The following is a 13496-nucleotide window of genomic DNA, read 5'->3' as shown; positions in this document are numbered from 1 at the left end:
TTTAAAGAAAACATTATTTTCTTTATTGGTAACTAGCCTTGTAAAAAAGGTAATAATGCTTATAAAATGCCCTGACTTTTATTGATGCAATTGAACAAGACTTTCTTAGGACTAACATGAGGCACTATTTTCCTTTTTTTTTTTTTTTTTTTTTTTTTTTAATTATATCCAGCTCAGAAGGCAGCACTCACACATTTGCTAGCAGGTGAGTAAATTAGAAGGTATCTTAAAAACACTTATATTGTAAGTTAAGAATGAATTAATTCACACTTTTTGGATATCACTTGAACAGATGCAATTGTTAATGTACTGAAAACCAGGCTACTAATATATAGTGATTTAGTTTCTAGTAAATTAGTCTTTTATTCATTTAATAAATGTTTATTAGAAGTCTACTCTGAGGAAACAAGGACCAAAATAGCTAACTCTAATAAGAGATAAGTTGTATATAATTAGTAGAGAAAAAGGCTATGTAGTGCCTAGAAATGACCCAACTTGGGTTATATTCATGTATTGTTTGGGTAAATAAACAAGCAAATACCTGACATTTCATAGATTGTATGTGACAAGGCTGAGGCACATACATCTATAATAATTATGGATTGGGAAGAAAAATCTATAATAATTATGGATTGGGAAGAACTAGTTATATTGACCTAACTGTGCTGTTAGTTAGTATTTTGTCCCCACTAGTGTTTCTTAACCATAAATTTAGTCCTTACTGTTTTATAACTGCTCTATGAACGTTCTATTTATTAGATTTACATGATATAACATTTCTGTTCTTTTAGTTTCAACCTTTAATTAGTTGGTTTCTTTAAAAACAACCTGGACTAAACAAATGGACTTTAAAAATACATAATCTCAAGAGTTTTTCAATAGTTGAATTAATATGTTTATACACTTATGTTTGCTGATATATTTAGACCGAATTCTACCATTTAGTTTTTTTTCTTTTCACCATACTTTGCCAATATTTTATTTTTCTATTTTCTTGTCTGTTATATCAATTGTACTTTCATTATCTCTTCTTTCTATTAATTTGGTCATTATATGTTCTAATTATATTACTTTAGTGATTTTTTAAATGATTGAATTCTTATATTATTATTTATTAATTAAAATTAAATGTTAATTTTTGAATTTTAGATATAACGAACACTTACAGTCTTCTAACAACCTACTGATCTTAGCCTATTTAACCCTATAATCTTTTCTTTACTCTTGTCTATTATTATTATTTGGTATTTAGTTACTTCTGAATTTTAACCTGCTGCAAACAAGTCATCCTTATCATTGTCATTATTGTATTTAGTCAAAATATACTAGGATTTCACTACATATTTGCCATTTTATTTGTTCACTGTTCAGTCTCCTTTTTGGGGAAGTTGATCTCTTAGAATTTCCATCAATGAATCTCTGTGTAGTAAACTGTTGTCTTATCCACCTGAAATTTTCTTTATTTTATTTTCACTCTTGAATGTGAGTCTATGTACTGTGGACTTCAAATTGGGAGTTAATTTTACCTCAGCTATTTGAAGATATGTCAGTGTAATTTGGCATTTACTGATGATGATGATAAATTTTCTGTTAGTGTGTTTATTCATTTATTTCTGAATAATTAATAAGATTATTAAATTAAATGAAAAATAATTAAAAATCTGTAGTAGGCTTTGTATTTCTATGGCTGTATAACATATTACCACACATGTAATGACTTAAAACAATATTCATTTATTCTGTCAAAGGTCTGTAAATTAGAAATCGAGGTGGATTGGGTGCATGAGTGGCTTAGTCAGTTAAACATCCAACTCTTGATTTTGGCTCAAATCATGATCTCAGGGTCATGAGATTTACCTCTGAGTTAGGCTCTGCACTCAGCAGGGAGTCTCCTTGAGATTTTTTTTCTCTCTTTCTCTATCCCTACCTACTCTTGCATATGCATTCATGAGGAAGCGGAAGCTCTCCCTTTCTCTCTCTAAATAAATAGATAAAATAGAAAGGAAGGAAGGAAGGAAGGAAGGAAGGAAGGAAGGAAGGAAGGAAGGAAGGAAGGAAGGAAGGAAGGAAGGAAGGAAGGAAGAAAAACAGAAATCGGGTAGATTTGACTGGGTTGTCACAGGCTGACCAGAAGGCCTGAAGGCCAGGCTATGTTCCTAGCTCATTCAGGTTGTAAGCAGAATCTAATTTCTTGGAACAATGGGTCTGAGCTACCTATTTCCTTACTGGCTGTCTGGTAGGGGCTCCTTCCTACCCACAGAACCTGCCTGCATTGTTTTTCATGTACCTCCCTTCATTTTCAAGGAAAAAAAGTGCATTTATTAGGCTTTGACTCTCTCTTAATTCCTTTTCTGACAGCATCAGAATATTCTACTTTTGATGGGCTCATCTGATTGGGTTGGACAAATCTTTGTATTTTAAGGTCAATTGATTTGCAGCTGTAGTTGCACTTGTAAAACCTTTTAAGTACTTAGAAGAGTGCTTGAATAACCAAGGAATGGAGATCTTAAGAAGCGATCTCTAGAATTCTGCCTAACAAACCTCTATATTTTTTTCTTATCCCTAGAGTTATTATTTCATTAAAATATATTCTGGTAGAGATTTTTTCTTTTTTTTAAGATTTATTTATTTATTTATTTATTTATTTATTTATTTATTTATGAGAGAGAGAGGCAGAGATGCAGAGGGAGAAGCAGGTTCCACACCAGGAGCCCAACTCAAGACTCGATTCCAGGACTCCAGGATCGCGCCCTGGGCCAAAGGCAGGCGCTAAACCGCTGAGCCACCCAGGGATCCCCGTGAGATTTTTTTCTTAACTCATGAACCAGACTCATTATTTTCTTTCAGTGAAAAGACACGAAACTTTCTTCAATTTTGGATTTTTTTTGTTTGTTTTGTTTTTGTAAGTGAAATCTTTACTTTTCTTCAGCTATGGACATGAACTCTTAGTGGCTTTTTTCTTTGATTGCAAGGCCACCTTAAGCAACAGTGATTATCTCATGAGATTTCTGTGTATCCTGCTTTGTAGAATCTTCCTTCTGGAGATTATTTCATGTGTTACCCTCCTAAGTCATAATTACACTTGTTACACCTGGAGATCTAGAAATCATGGGAAGCATGGACTGGTATCCTAACCTAAATTTGGTAAGGCTTGAGGTTCCTGTTTCTCTATGTGATATTTATTCCATCCATATTGCTAAGCCATTTTAAGCACTTAGGGTTTCTTTGTCTCTAGGATATCCTTTTCTGTCTATACATCTGAAGTAATTTCCCTGCTGCATCCCAATGATTAATGGTAAAAGCTTTACTATCCGCCTTTTTTGGCTTCCAGGTTTAGAGAAGGAAGTCAGTTCTAGCTTTCCAGGAGGTCTCAACTCCTTATAGGTTAACGTGGATGATTAATTCACATAGTTCTGGAGTCATTCAGCTTTCTTTTTTTTTTCTCATTTTTTGGTATATTTTTTATTAGAGTTCAATTTGCCAACATATAGTATAACACCCAGTGCTCATCCCATCAAGTGCCCCCCCTCAGTGCCCGTCACCCAGTCACCCAGTCCCTCACCTACCTCCCCTTCTACTACCCCTTGTTCATTTTCCAGAGTTAGGAGTCTCTCATGTTTTGTCTCCCTCTCTGATATTTCCCACTCATTTTCTCTCCTTTCCCCTTTAATCCCTTTCACTATTTCTTATATTCCCCATATGAATGAAACCATATAATGTTTGTCCTTCTCTGATTAACTTACTTCTAATTTATCTCTCATGCTTTCAATTTCCTTTCTTTTTAAAACTATCATTGGAAATTTCCATTTCTTCTCTTAAATTTTGGTTAGTATTTTGTTTTGTTTTGTTTTGCTTTTACTATTTCTTTGTGTGGGATGGAAGGCGGAAAACTACCCTGTCAGCCCAGTCTGCCCGATTGTCCAGAAGTCAGTGAGGGTTTTAAATCATGACCTATGATAATTTTTCTGTGGGTAAAGCATTAGATTGGAACCTGAGGCCAGAATTAGGCATTCAAAATCAAACATATATTCACAGACAAGTAATAAGGAGAAAAATTAATCCTTTTTCTTGCCCCTTTCCTTATTAGAGATTTGAAATTTATGTTCTTTATGGACTTGGTACATGTGTAAATTAGTATATTATTTATCTGTATGCCCTAATTCAGTAATCTTTTAAAATTATTCATTACTGGTAATTAGTGGTATAAAAGAGTTAATGCAGATCACAAGATAGTCTGACATTCATTTGTTATGGAGACAATTTTTTTTTAGCATTAACTTGGAAGCATTACTTACCTTCTCATTTAGATCCAGATCAGAAAGCAGCAGCCAAACAGATACAGTCAGGTAAGTAAATTAGGATGTATTTCTTAAAATAAGTATATGTTTGAAATAAGATGAACAAATTGACAATCAACAATAAATTGCTATGTATTAATCGAACAGTAATAATTGGTATGGTACTACACCAAAAAATAACCTATTAGTATTTGCCAATTTAGTAACTAATGACTATTTGTCTAGAAAAATCAATGTCTTCTTTCTTTCAGTTTGTTAATGTATGTTAGGAGTTTAATTTTTGGAAACAAAAGAATAAGTAATTGGTGAAATGATTATGGAGCTAACTCATAAATGGGGAAGTTTACTTCTGTATTTGGAGACTTTACAACTAGAAATTCAATATGTATGCTCATGAACAACTGAGTGAATGCTTACTCTGGTCATTTAAGAAAACTTTGCTGAGGAGAAACATCAGAAAAAAAAACAATAATTCTGTATCTTCCATAGCCTCTCAGTATCACAAAGTAATTTAATTAGATTACTGTCCATTTCCTGAAAGGTGAATATTTCTGTATAATAAAACTGTAAGTATTTAGATTCCCACATCTATCATTTTTGGGTTTAGAGTCTGTCTGCAGATATCAAATGTTCAGGAGTTTTCACTCCTCTATGACTTAAGGGAGGCTGGTATTATTCCTTATACGTTCTTTGAAGTCCATTGCTAGTCTAAAACACTTCTAAATATATAGAGTAAATTTTCTAGGCTGTAGAACATGGTTGTATAATTTGTCTTATTCTAGAAGAGGGCTTCTTTTTCAATAAGAATGCCTTTTTCTTATCTTCTTTATTGTTATGATCTTCTCTTTATAATGACAATTTGAAGTCATGAGTTACCATCACCAAACTTAAAAAATTGATTTTCATTTAATAATAATAATGATAATAATATGTCTTCTCTGTGTCAAGGAGTTCTCATATGGTACTCAAACACAAGTCTCAGTTACTTTTCCTAACCTTGGACGTATGTCTTATTATATGTCCAGGTTACCTTAGAAAATAAAAGCCATTATCTTGCTCAGCATTGTATAGCCAGCATGTAGTAGAGTTCTTAACTTATGGTAAGTGCTCAAAAAATATTTGCTGAATGAATGAATGAATGAATGAATGAATGCTTTTAATCTCCTACTTGCCCCTTGCCCACAGACAAACAAAAAAACTCACAAACACAAAGCACATACACACACACAAACACACATACACATCCATATATCTATAATGTTATAACTGCTCTCATTTCTTCTCTCATATCCTAAAAACTTATTAATGTAATTGATCTCTCCTGGGGCCACTATTTACCTACACTGAGTAGGGGATGATAGCATGAATTATAGGAAAATGTACATTTCTGTTGGAGTAGTATAATTTTGGATGTTAATCCACTGGTCTAGCCTTTGGGCTTGATATGCACTAGGGAAATATTTTTAGGATAATTATTCACTTAAGTTTTAATAATGATGTCATTTGATTCTGTTGCTGTGTTTTACAAACATAGCATCCACACTATAATGTTCAGGTCATTTATTTTCTGGAATGATTTTTATCTGGTGAAAAGTTAGTGGGAAAGGTGGTTGAAGTCAAGGAATGCAGAGAGGAGTGGCTCTCAGTTTGGTTATATTAATGCCACTTAAGCATAATTAATTTTTAAATATTTCAATTCAATTAATAGTTTCCATCTTTCCCTAAACAGTAGAAGGATTTAGATCATTTAATAGCAAAACCCAATTATTAATCCCTCACATATTGTCATTTGACTTTTATTATTTTTAAAGATTTTATTTATTTATTCATGAGAGATACAGATAGAGAGGCAGAGACACAGGCAGAGGGAGAAGCCAGCTCCAAGCAGGGAGCCAGACATGGGACTTGATCCGGGGTCTCCAGGATCACACCCTGGACTGAAGGTGGCGCTAAACCGCTGAGCCACCCGGGCTGCCCTGTCATTTGACTTAATTTCTCAGTTCTTTATCTACATGACTTCCCTTCCTCTAGTCATTGTTGTTATTATATTAATTAAATATTTACTAGGATTTAACAACATATTTATCAATTAGTTTCTTCATTCATTCTTGAACCTATTTTCTCATTTTAATTTCAATTTTCTTTTTCCTGAAGTACAACCCTTTTAGTTTCAATTAGTGTCTGTAGTGATAAGCATTTTGTGTTAAATGCCTGGATATGTCTTTTTTTCACACTCATCTTTGAAAGATAACTTAGATGGTTATGCCCTTCTAGCTGAGAGCCACTTTCCACAAGTCTTTTAAAGTGTTCTGTTGTAAGATGACATTTACTGTCATTGATGAGATCTCAGTTGTTAGTCTAATTTATTTCTTAATTCCTTTCCAATTAATGTACATTTTCTCTAAGTGTCTTCTAAGATTTCCTCGTTGTCCTGAATTTTATTATATGTCCAGATATAATTTGTTTTTATTGATACTGGTCTGGATTTAATAGTCTTTAGAAACAGCATTCAGGTCATTAATTCTGGAAAAAAAAATCCAGTCCTTATCTCTTCAGTTATTGACTTTCCCCATTCTTTTTCTTTTCTCCATCTAAGATGACTATATTGGGGAGAGTCTTCTCATTTTAGCTTCCATGTTTCCTTTTTTTTTTTTTTAAGATTTTATTTATTTATTCATGAGACACACACACACAGAGAGAGAGAGGCAGAGACACAGGCAGAGAGAGAAGCAGGCTCCATACAGGGAGCCCAATGTGGGGACCTGATACCAGATCTTCAGGATTATGCCCTGGGCCGAAGGCAGATGCTCAACCACTCACTGAGGCACCTAGGCGTCCCAGCTTCCATGTTCCCTAACTGGGCTGTTTATATACTATACTTTTTTACCTCTTTTTCTTGCAATGATTTCTTCATATTAGTTTCCAAATCATTTATTCTCTTAACAGTTATCCTTTTCTTGCCTATTCCCATCCTGATCATTATGGAGATCCTAAACATTTCTATTAAAGTTTTTTTATATTGTCCATTGATCTTAATGGGTGGATTTTGGTTCTGTTGTGCTATGATGTGGGGCTATGGGCATTTAACACACAGTAGTTTGTAATTTAGACTTGTAAGCAATGCCATTCTCAGGAGCAATGATTGGTCTCATGGGAATTCTGCATGCCTTGAGTTGTTGGCATACATTAGGAAGAGGGGAATGTTTAAGACTTGCCTGTCTTGGAGCATGAATGTTTCAATATTTTCTATACTTACTGGTTCAAATTCATGTGTAGTAGAATTAAGAAATTGAGGTCCTGTGCCTATACATATAGTGCAGGCCTGAGCTTTTACATCTCTGGGTGATCTTTTCCAATCCACATGGCTAAGACGACTTACCTGTTGCATTCCCAGTGGCCATAACTTTCATTATTCCCATTTAGGACTATGAGTCCTGGGGTTTGTTCTAACTTTCAAACCTAAATATCTGTGCCTTCAACTTCTTCCAAGATAGGGTTAGTAAAACCATCTCTCTTAGGGTGTAATTCATATTCTCTTGTAGTCATTCAGCTTTTGCTCATGTTTTCCCTCTGGACTTCTAGTTTCTTGATTTTTTACTGACAGAAAGAAAAGCCTTCCTGGCTGTCAATCTCCATTGGGTATTAAATTTTTGTGCTATCTTCTCTAGCTTTTCTGTGGAATAAAAAGGGAAAGCTTTACTTACAGAATAGAAATGGGAAGTTTTTCTGTCACTTCACTCAGATTGCCCAGAAGTAAATAAATGTGTTTTAATTTGCAAAATGTGGCAATTTACATATCAATGAATTTAAAAATGTAACTTAGAGCCTACTGACAAATTTAGGCATTCATAGTCAAACTTACATATTGTACTTAGAAGTAATAAAGGAGAAAAATGCATCTCTGCTATCTTGATACTTTTCCCCACTGGAGAATTTAAATTTTGCATTGTATGTTGCACTTGGTGTTGGGTAAGTAAGAATATTACTTATTTGCATGTCCCAAGTGTTAAAAGTTAGTTTTGTTATAAAATGGCCTGATCTTAATTCTTAATGTAGGCAAGTTTTTTAATATAACTGTTAGACATTGTTTATGTCTATTTTTGTTTAGATCCAGGTCAGAAAGTAGTGCTCAAACATATACCAGCAGGTAAGTAATTTAGGAAATATTTCTCATAAATAAGTGTGTCTTAAAAATATGAATGAACAAATAAATAATTGCTTAATATTTTTTGAGCAGCCACAATTGATAGACCCCTAAAAACGATTTATTAATATTTTCCATTCTAAGAATGAGTATTTATTAACTCAGTTTTTTCTTCAGTTGGCTAAATTTTTATTGATTGCCTACTTTTTTGACACATAGGAAAAACTAGTTAAATCTAATGTGACAAGATATCTGAATTATTTTGTGAAACTAACTCAAAAGCAGAGCATTTTTACATCCTTTATGATGAGACACATAAAGGGAAATGTGTTCTGTTTAGATTATATTTGCATCCACAACTTCAGGAAAAACTGAGTAAATTCAAGTCACTTGGGAGGAGTTTGTCAAAGGGATCGGGTCATAAACACACTTAATTGTAAGAATACAGTACATAATAGATATAGAATATGAAATGAAGCATGTGTTGACTATTCATGCTATCAGTAAGGCTTCCAGTCAACAGTATACTATTAAGGGGAGCGGGGGAGTCCAAGTGTTATAGGTGGATTTTGACTGTGGGGGGGTTAATAACCTTAACTCCTGAGTTGTTCAAGGGCCAAGTGTATATTTAAAAAGTATATTTTATAGTCAGAGTAGTAGGAAAAATCTGTTTTAAGTTCTGAAGATATAAAACAGCAGAGGTAAGGAAAGGATGGGAAAGGATAAAATTATATCACTCGTCACTAAATTATCTCACTAATCTTACCATCTATATTATTTTCTCTGTCAATAAGCCTCACCTAATTGGTCTTCGATTTATCTTTTTTCTCTAATTCTTTTGGTTAGAGGATCAAAGATAAATCCAGAAATATGAAAATTAGAAAAGAGTCCCAAGAGTTTGACTTTGGTAATAAATAGTATAAACATAGACATTTGGCAGATATTTCTTTCTTACTACTCTTTTGAAGGGAAAGAGGAAGAAACTTCCATTAAAAATATAAAATAACTTTATTGAATTGTATCTTATCACACTAAAAGTATTATTTCCTTATGTATTTAGATCTAAATCACAGGAAAGCACCCAAACACATAATAGTAGGTAAGTACATTAGGAACTGTCTCTTAAAATAAGTATGTTTGAAATAGAAATGAAATTCATAATCTACAATTAATTCCTAGGTATTTATTGGGTAGATGAGTTAGTAAAGTACTACATCAGAAACAACATATTAATCTTTACTAATCTTATTATTAATGAGTATTTATTTACTTAGTCTTTTTTCAGTTTAGTAAAGTTCTCATAAATCTGTTGGGAACTTGCTCTTGTGGATAGAATGGAATTGAAGAGTTTAATCTAATAAAATATAAGATATGTAAATTTGTCCATAAAATAAATTCAAAATCAGGGCCATTTTATACATTAGGCACAATATTTAAGGCCTATGAGTTTCCAACTGCCAAAAATAAAACACTGTTTGCAACATGAAAAACCAGATTGGCTCCAACATATGGAAAACATGAAATTAATATATATTTAGATTTCTAGAAAATTGCAAAAGACTTGACTATTTTATTCATAAACATTTCATTATATGTGGAAAAACGTAAGATTTTCTCATTTGCAAATATATCTGATTAAATAAGATTCTTCCCCAGAAATCTCAGAAAATTAGCATTAACATTAGCATTAACATTACTCACAGCCAAATAATTTCACAAGCAAAATTGCAAAACGTCTTTCTAGAATTATTTTTTCTGACATATGAATTTTTTGCTTGACAGTACCCCCTGTTGTTTGTATATTTTGCAGTGGAATGTAATTTATTTGCTGTCAGTACCTTAATCATATATGTCTTTTTCTTCTTCCATAGTAATTAGTAATTCCTTCAGAAGACAATGGATATTACGAAGTGTTTCATTGAGAAATGAAAATTCCACCTTTCCTCCCCATGGTCACAGTTGAAGGAAACAATAAACTGGAGTGTGGAACTATTTGCAGGTGCATCTGTTTTTCTTTCTTCCTCTACCCCTGAGGCTGCAGTTCTCTCATTTCAGGGCCCTTAACTGAAGATACTCATTTCAACTCAAGCATCTCCATCCCACCCAGACTCCCTGAGCTCTTTTTCACAGCTCTCCCACCACTCATTCCCACTTACTTGCCTGCGGCCCCAGATGCTGGGAGTTTGCATCAACTGCTTTTTCTCAGGAAGAGCTCTGGATGGTAGTCCATGTTCCTCTTCCTGGTACTTCTCACTGGACTTGTCTGGCTGCATAGAGATCTCAGTTAATCCAGATATTTCCCCACCTCGCCTTTGCCACAGCTGCAGTCCAGGCTTCTGAAGGAAGCTGTGTTCATTTTGAGGACTACATGTTACTGTCCAGGAATCTTGTTTTACCCGCCACCTTTCCCTTGTTCATTAGTGAGGTGATCCACAGGGTGAATCCCAGAAGACTGGAGGACCCAGAGAGTTTGGGCTTGGAACTTAGGGGGCAAAGTTTAATTCCTATCAGAGTTTGGTGACAAGGTTGATAAACTGAGTTAGGAAAAGGTTCTCTCATTTTCCATTTTCTAAAAGTTTGTATGAAATTGTTTAGTTTTCCAATTAAATATTTGGCAAAATTCACTAATGAAGCTGGAGTTTTCTTTGTGAGTAGATCTTTAATTATGGATTCAATTTCTTTATTTTTTATTTTTATTTTTATTTATTTTTTTTAAGATTTCATTTATTTATTCATGAGAGACAGAGAGAGAGAGAGAGAGAGAGAGAGAGAGAGAGAGAGAGGCAGAGACAGAAGCAGGCTCCATGCAGTGAGCCTGACGTGGGACTCGATCCCGGAACTCCAGGACCACGCCCTGGGCTGAAGGCAGTGCTAAACCACTGAGCCACCCGGGCTGCCCGGATTCAATTTCTTTAACAGAGGACTATTCAGATTATTCATTTATTCTTGCAATAGTTTTTTTTTTTTCAAATACTGTAATCTTAAAGGAGTTTATTTCATTTAGTGGTCAATCTTTTGTCATAAAGTTGTTCTTAAACACCTTTTTTAGTGTCTATAGTTATGTCCCTTCTTTCATTACTGATCATGGTGATACTTGTTCTCTTCTAATCGGTCTTGATAACATAACAATAATCTATTAATCATTGATAATAATTGATTTTTTTTTTTATTTGCTCTTTTCCTAGCTTCTGGAAGTAGAGTATAGATCATTCATTTTAAACCTTTTTTAATCCCTTTAAAAGTATAAATTTGTTCTATATACTTGTTTAGCTTCATTTTATTAATTTTGATATATTGTATTTTTATTATTCTTCAGGTAAAACATTTTCTAATTTTCACTTTGATCTCTGCATTATGGGTTACTTAGAAATGTGTTAACTTCCAAATATTTGCATGTTTTTGGCTTAACCATTTCGTATTTCTTCAATCATGTTAATTAATCATGTTCAGAGAATATACATTAACAATTTCAAACCTTTGAAATTATTGTTTTGTTTATGGTCCACCTATGGTCTATTTTGGTGAATGCTCCATATGAACTAAAAAATGTGTTATTTGCAATTGTATTTTGTTTGTGTTTTGCAAACTTGTCAAGTTTGTTACCAGTGTTTTTGAAATCTATAACATTTTTTACTCTCTTTCTATTATTTCCTAAGAGAGATGTGTTAAAATTGTCTACTGTTGTTGATAATTTGTTTTAGGTATATTAATAGTGTTTCACATATTTTAAAGTCATATTTTAGTGCATAAATCTTTAGGACTGGTATATTTTCCTGATGAATTGCCTTTTTATCATGACATAATTCTTCTTTTTATCTCTATTTATACTTTAAGTTTTACAATTTGCTTTTTTTCTGATATTAATATAGCCATGCCAGCTTTTTTACAGTTATTCTTTGCATGGGATATCTTTTTTCGTTCTTTAACTTTCAGTGTATCCTTCCTTATATTTAAGATGTATTTAAGGGTATCTGGGTGGCTCAGTTGGTTAAGTGTCAGCCTTCAGCTAGAATCATGACCTCAGGGTCCTAGGATCCAGCCCCACATTAGGCTTCCTGCTCAGCAGTGATTCTCCCTCGTCCTCTCCCTCTGTGATCTCCCTGGCTCTCACTTTCTCTCAAATCAATACATAAAGTCTTAAAAAAATAAAATGTATCCGATGTGAACTGCACATAGTTGAGTCTTGTATCTTTTTAAATTCAGGTGGCTGTTTTTAAATTGAAGTGTCAACAGCATTTACATTTAATATAATTTCTGATACTGTTAGTTTTAAGCCTACTATTTTGTTATGTATTTTCTATATGTCTCACATTTCTTCGTTATTTTTTCTCCCCTCTTTCTTTTAGGTTAGTTGAGCATTGATCTATTTTTCTTTACGTATAGCTCTTCTAACTGTCCCTTTTTAACATTATTACTATTTTTGGTGGCTAATCCAGAGATAATAATATGCATGCTTAATTTATCACAGTCTACCTTGAATTAGTATTATCCTACTTAACAAACAACAAAATACAACAGTATAATTTTTGTTACCTCTTCTTGCCTGTGGTGCTACTACATTTAATTCTACATATTTTATAATTCCATCTATATATTGCTATTATTTTCACCTGAAAAAGTCAATAGCATTTTCAAAAAATTTAGTCTTTTACATTTACCCACATGTTTACTTTTCAAGTATTAGATAATCTTATTTCTTCTTTGAAATCTGTGCTTCCATATGAGATCACTTCCCTCACCTTGAATAACTTTCTTTAATATTCATTACAATATGCTAGTGATGGTGACAAATTCTTCCACCTTTATCTGTTTGAAAAAATTTGTTTTTTAATTTTAAATTTTATACATTTGTTTTTTTTTTTTTAATTTTTTTAATTTTTATTTATTTATGATAGTCACACAGAGAGAGAGAGAGAGAGAGAGAGAGAGGCAGAGACACAGTCAGAGGGAGAAGCAGGCTCCATGCACCGAGAGCCCGATGTGGGATTCGATCCCAGGTCTCCAGGATCGCGCCCTGGGCCAAAGGCAGGCGCCAAACCGCTGCGCCACCCAGG

The 13496-nt window shown here is 33.4% G+C and overlaps 1 protein-coding gene across 12 annotated transcripts in view; it reads left to right on the top strand.

Annotated features, from left to right (window-relative positions):
• ADAM32 (ADAM metallopeptidase domain 32) overlaps window positions 1–10434 on the top strand; it is a 182315-nt gene extending 171881 nt beyond the window's left edge. For 5 of the 12 annotated variants that reach the window (XM_025434901.3, XM_025434524.3, XM_049094841.1 and 2 more), the window contains 5 exons: window positions 173–205; window positions 4272–4346; window positions 8407–8445; window positions 9503–9541; window positions 10314–10434. In XM_025434901.3, coding sequence (XP_025290686.1) covers window positions 173–205; window positions 4272–4346; window positions 8407–8445; window positions 9503–9541; window positions 10314–10320 — 193 coding nt within the window. In that variant the 3' untranslated portion in view covers window positions 10321–10434. Of the gene's footprint in view, window positions 1–172; window positions 206–4271; window positions 4347–8406; window positions 8446–9502; window positions 9542–10313 lie in introns of those variants that run through there. The other 7 variants (XM_025434684.3, XM_025434610.3, XM_049094842.1 and 4 more) reach the window with 4 other exon arrangements.
• The last annotated feature ends 3062 nt before the right edge of the window (window positions 10435–13496 follow it).

Source organism: Canis lupus, chromosome 16 (assembly GCF_003254725.2).
Source record: "Canis lupus dingo isolate Sandy chromosome 16, ASM325472v2, whole genome shotgun sequence".
Lineage (NCBI taxonomy): Eukaryota > Metazoa > Chordata > Mammalia > Carnivora > Canidae > Canis > Canis lupus.
Note: the sequence above shows the minus strand (reverse complement) of the source record. Positions and strands in the feature narration are given on the sequence as shown.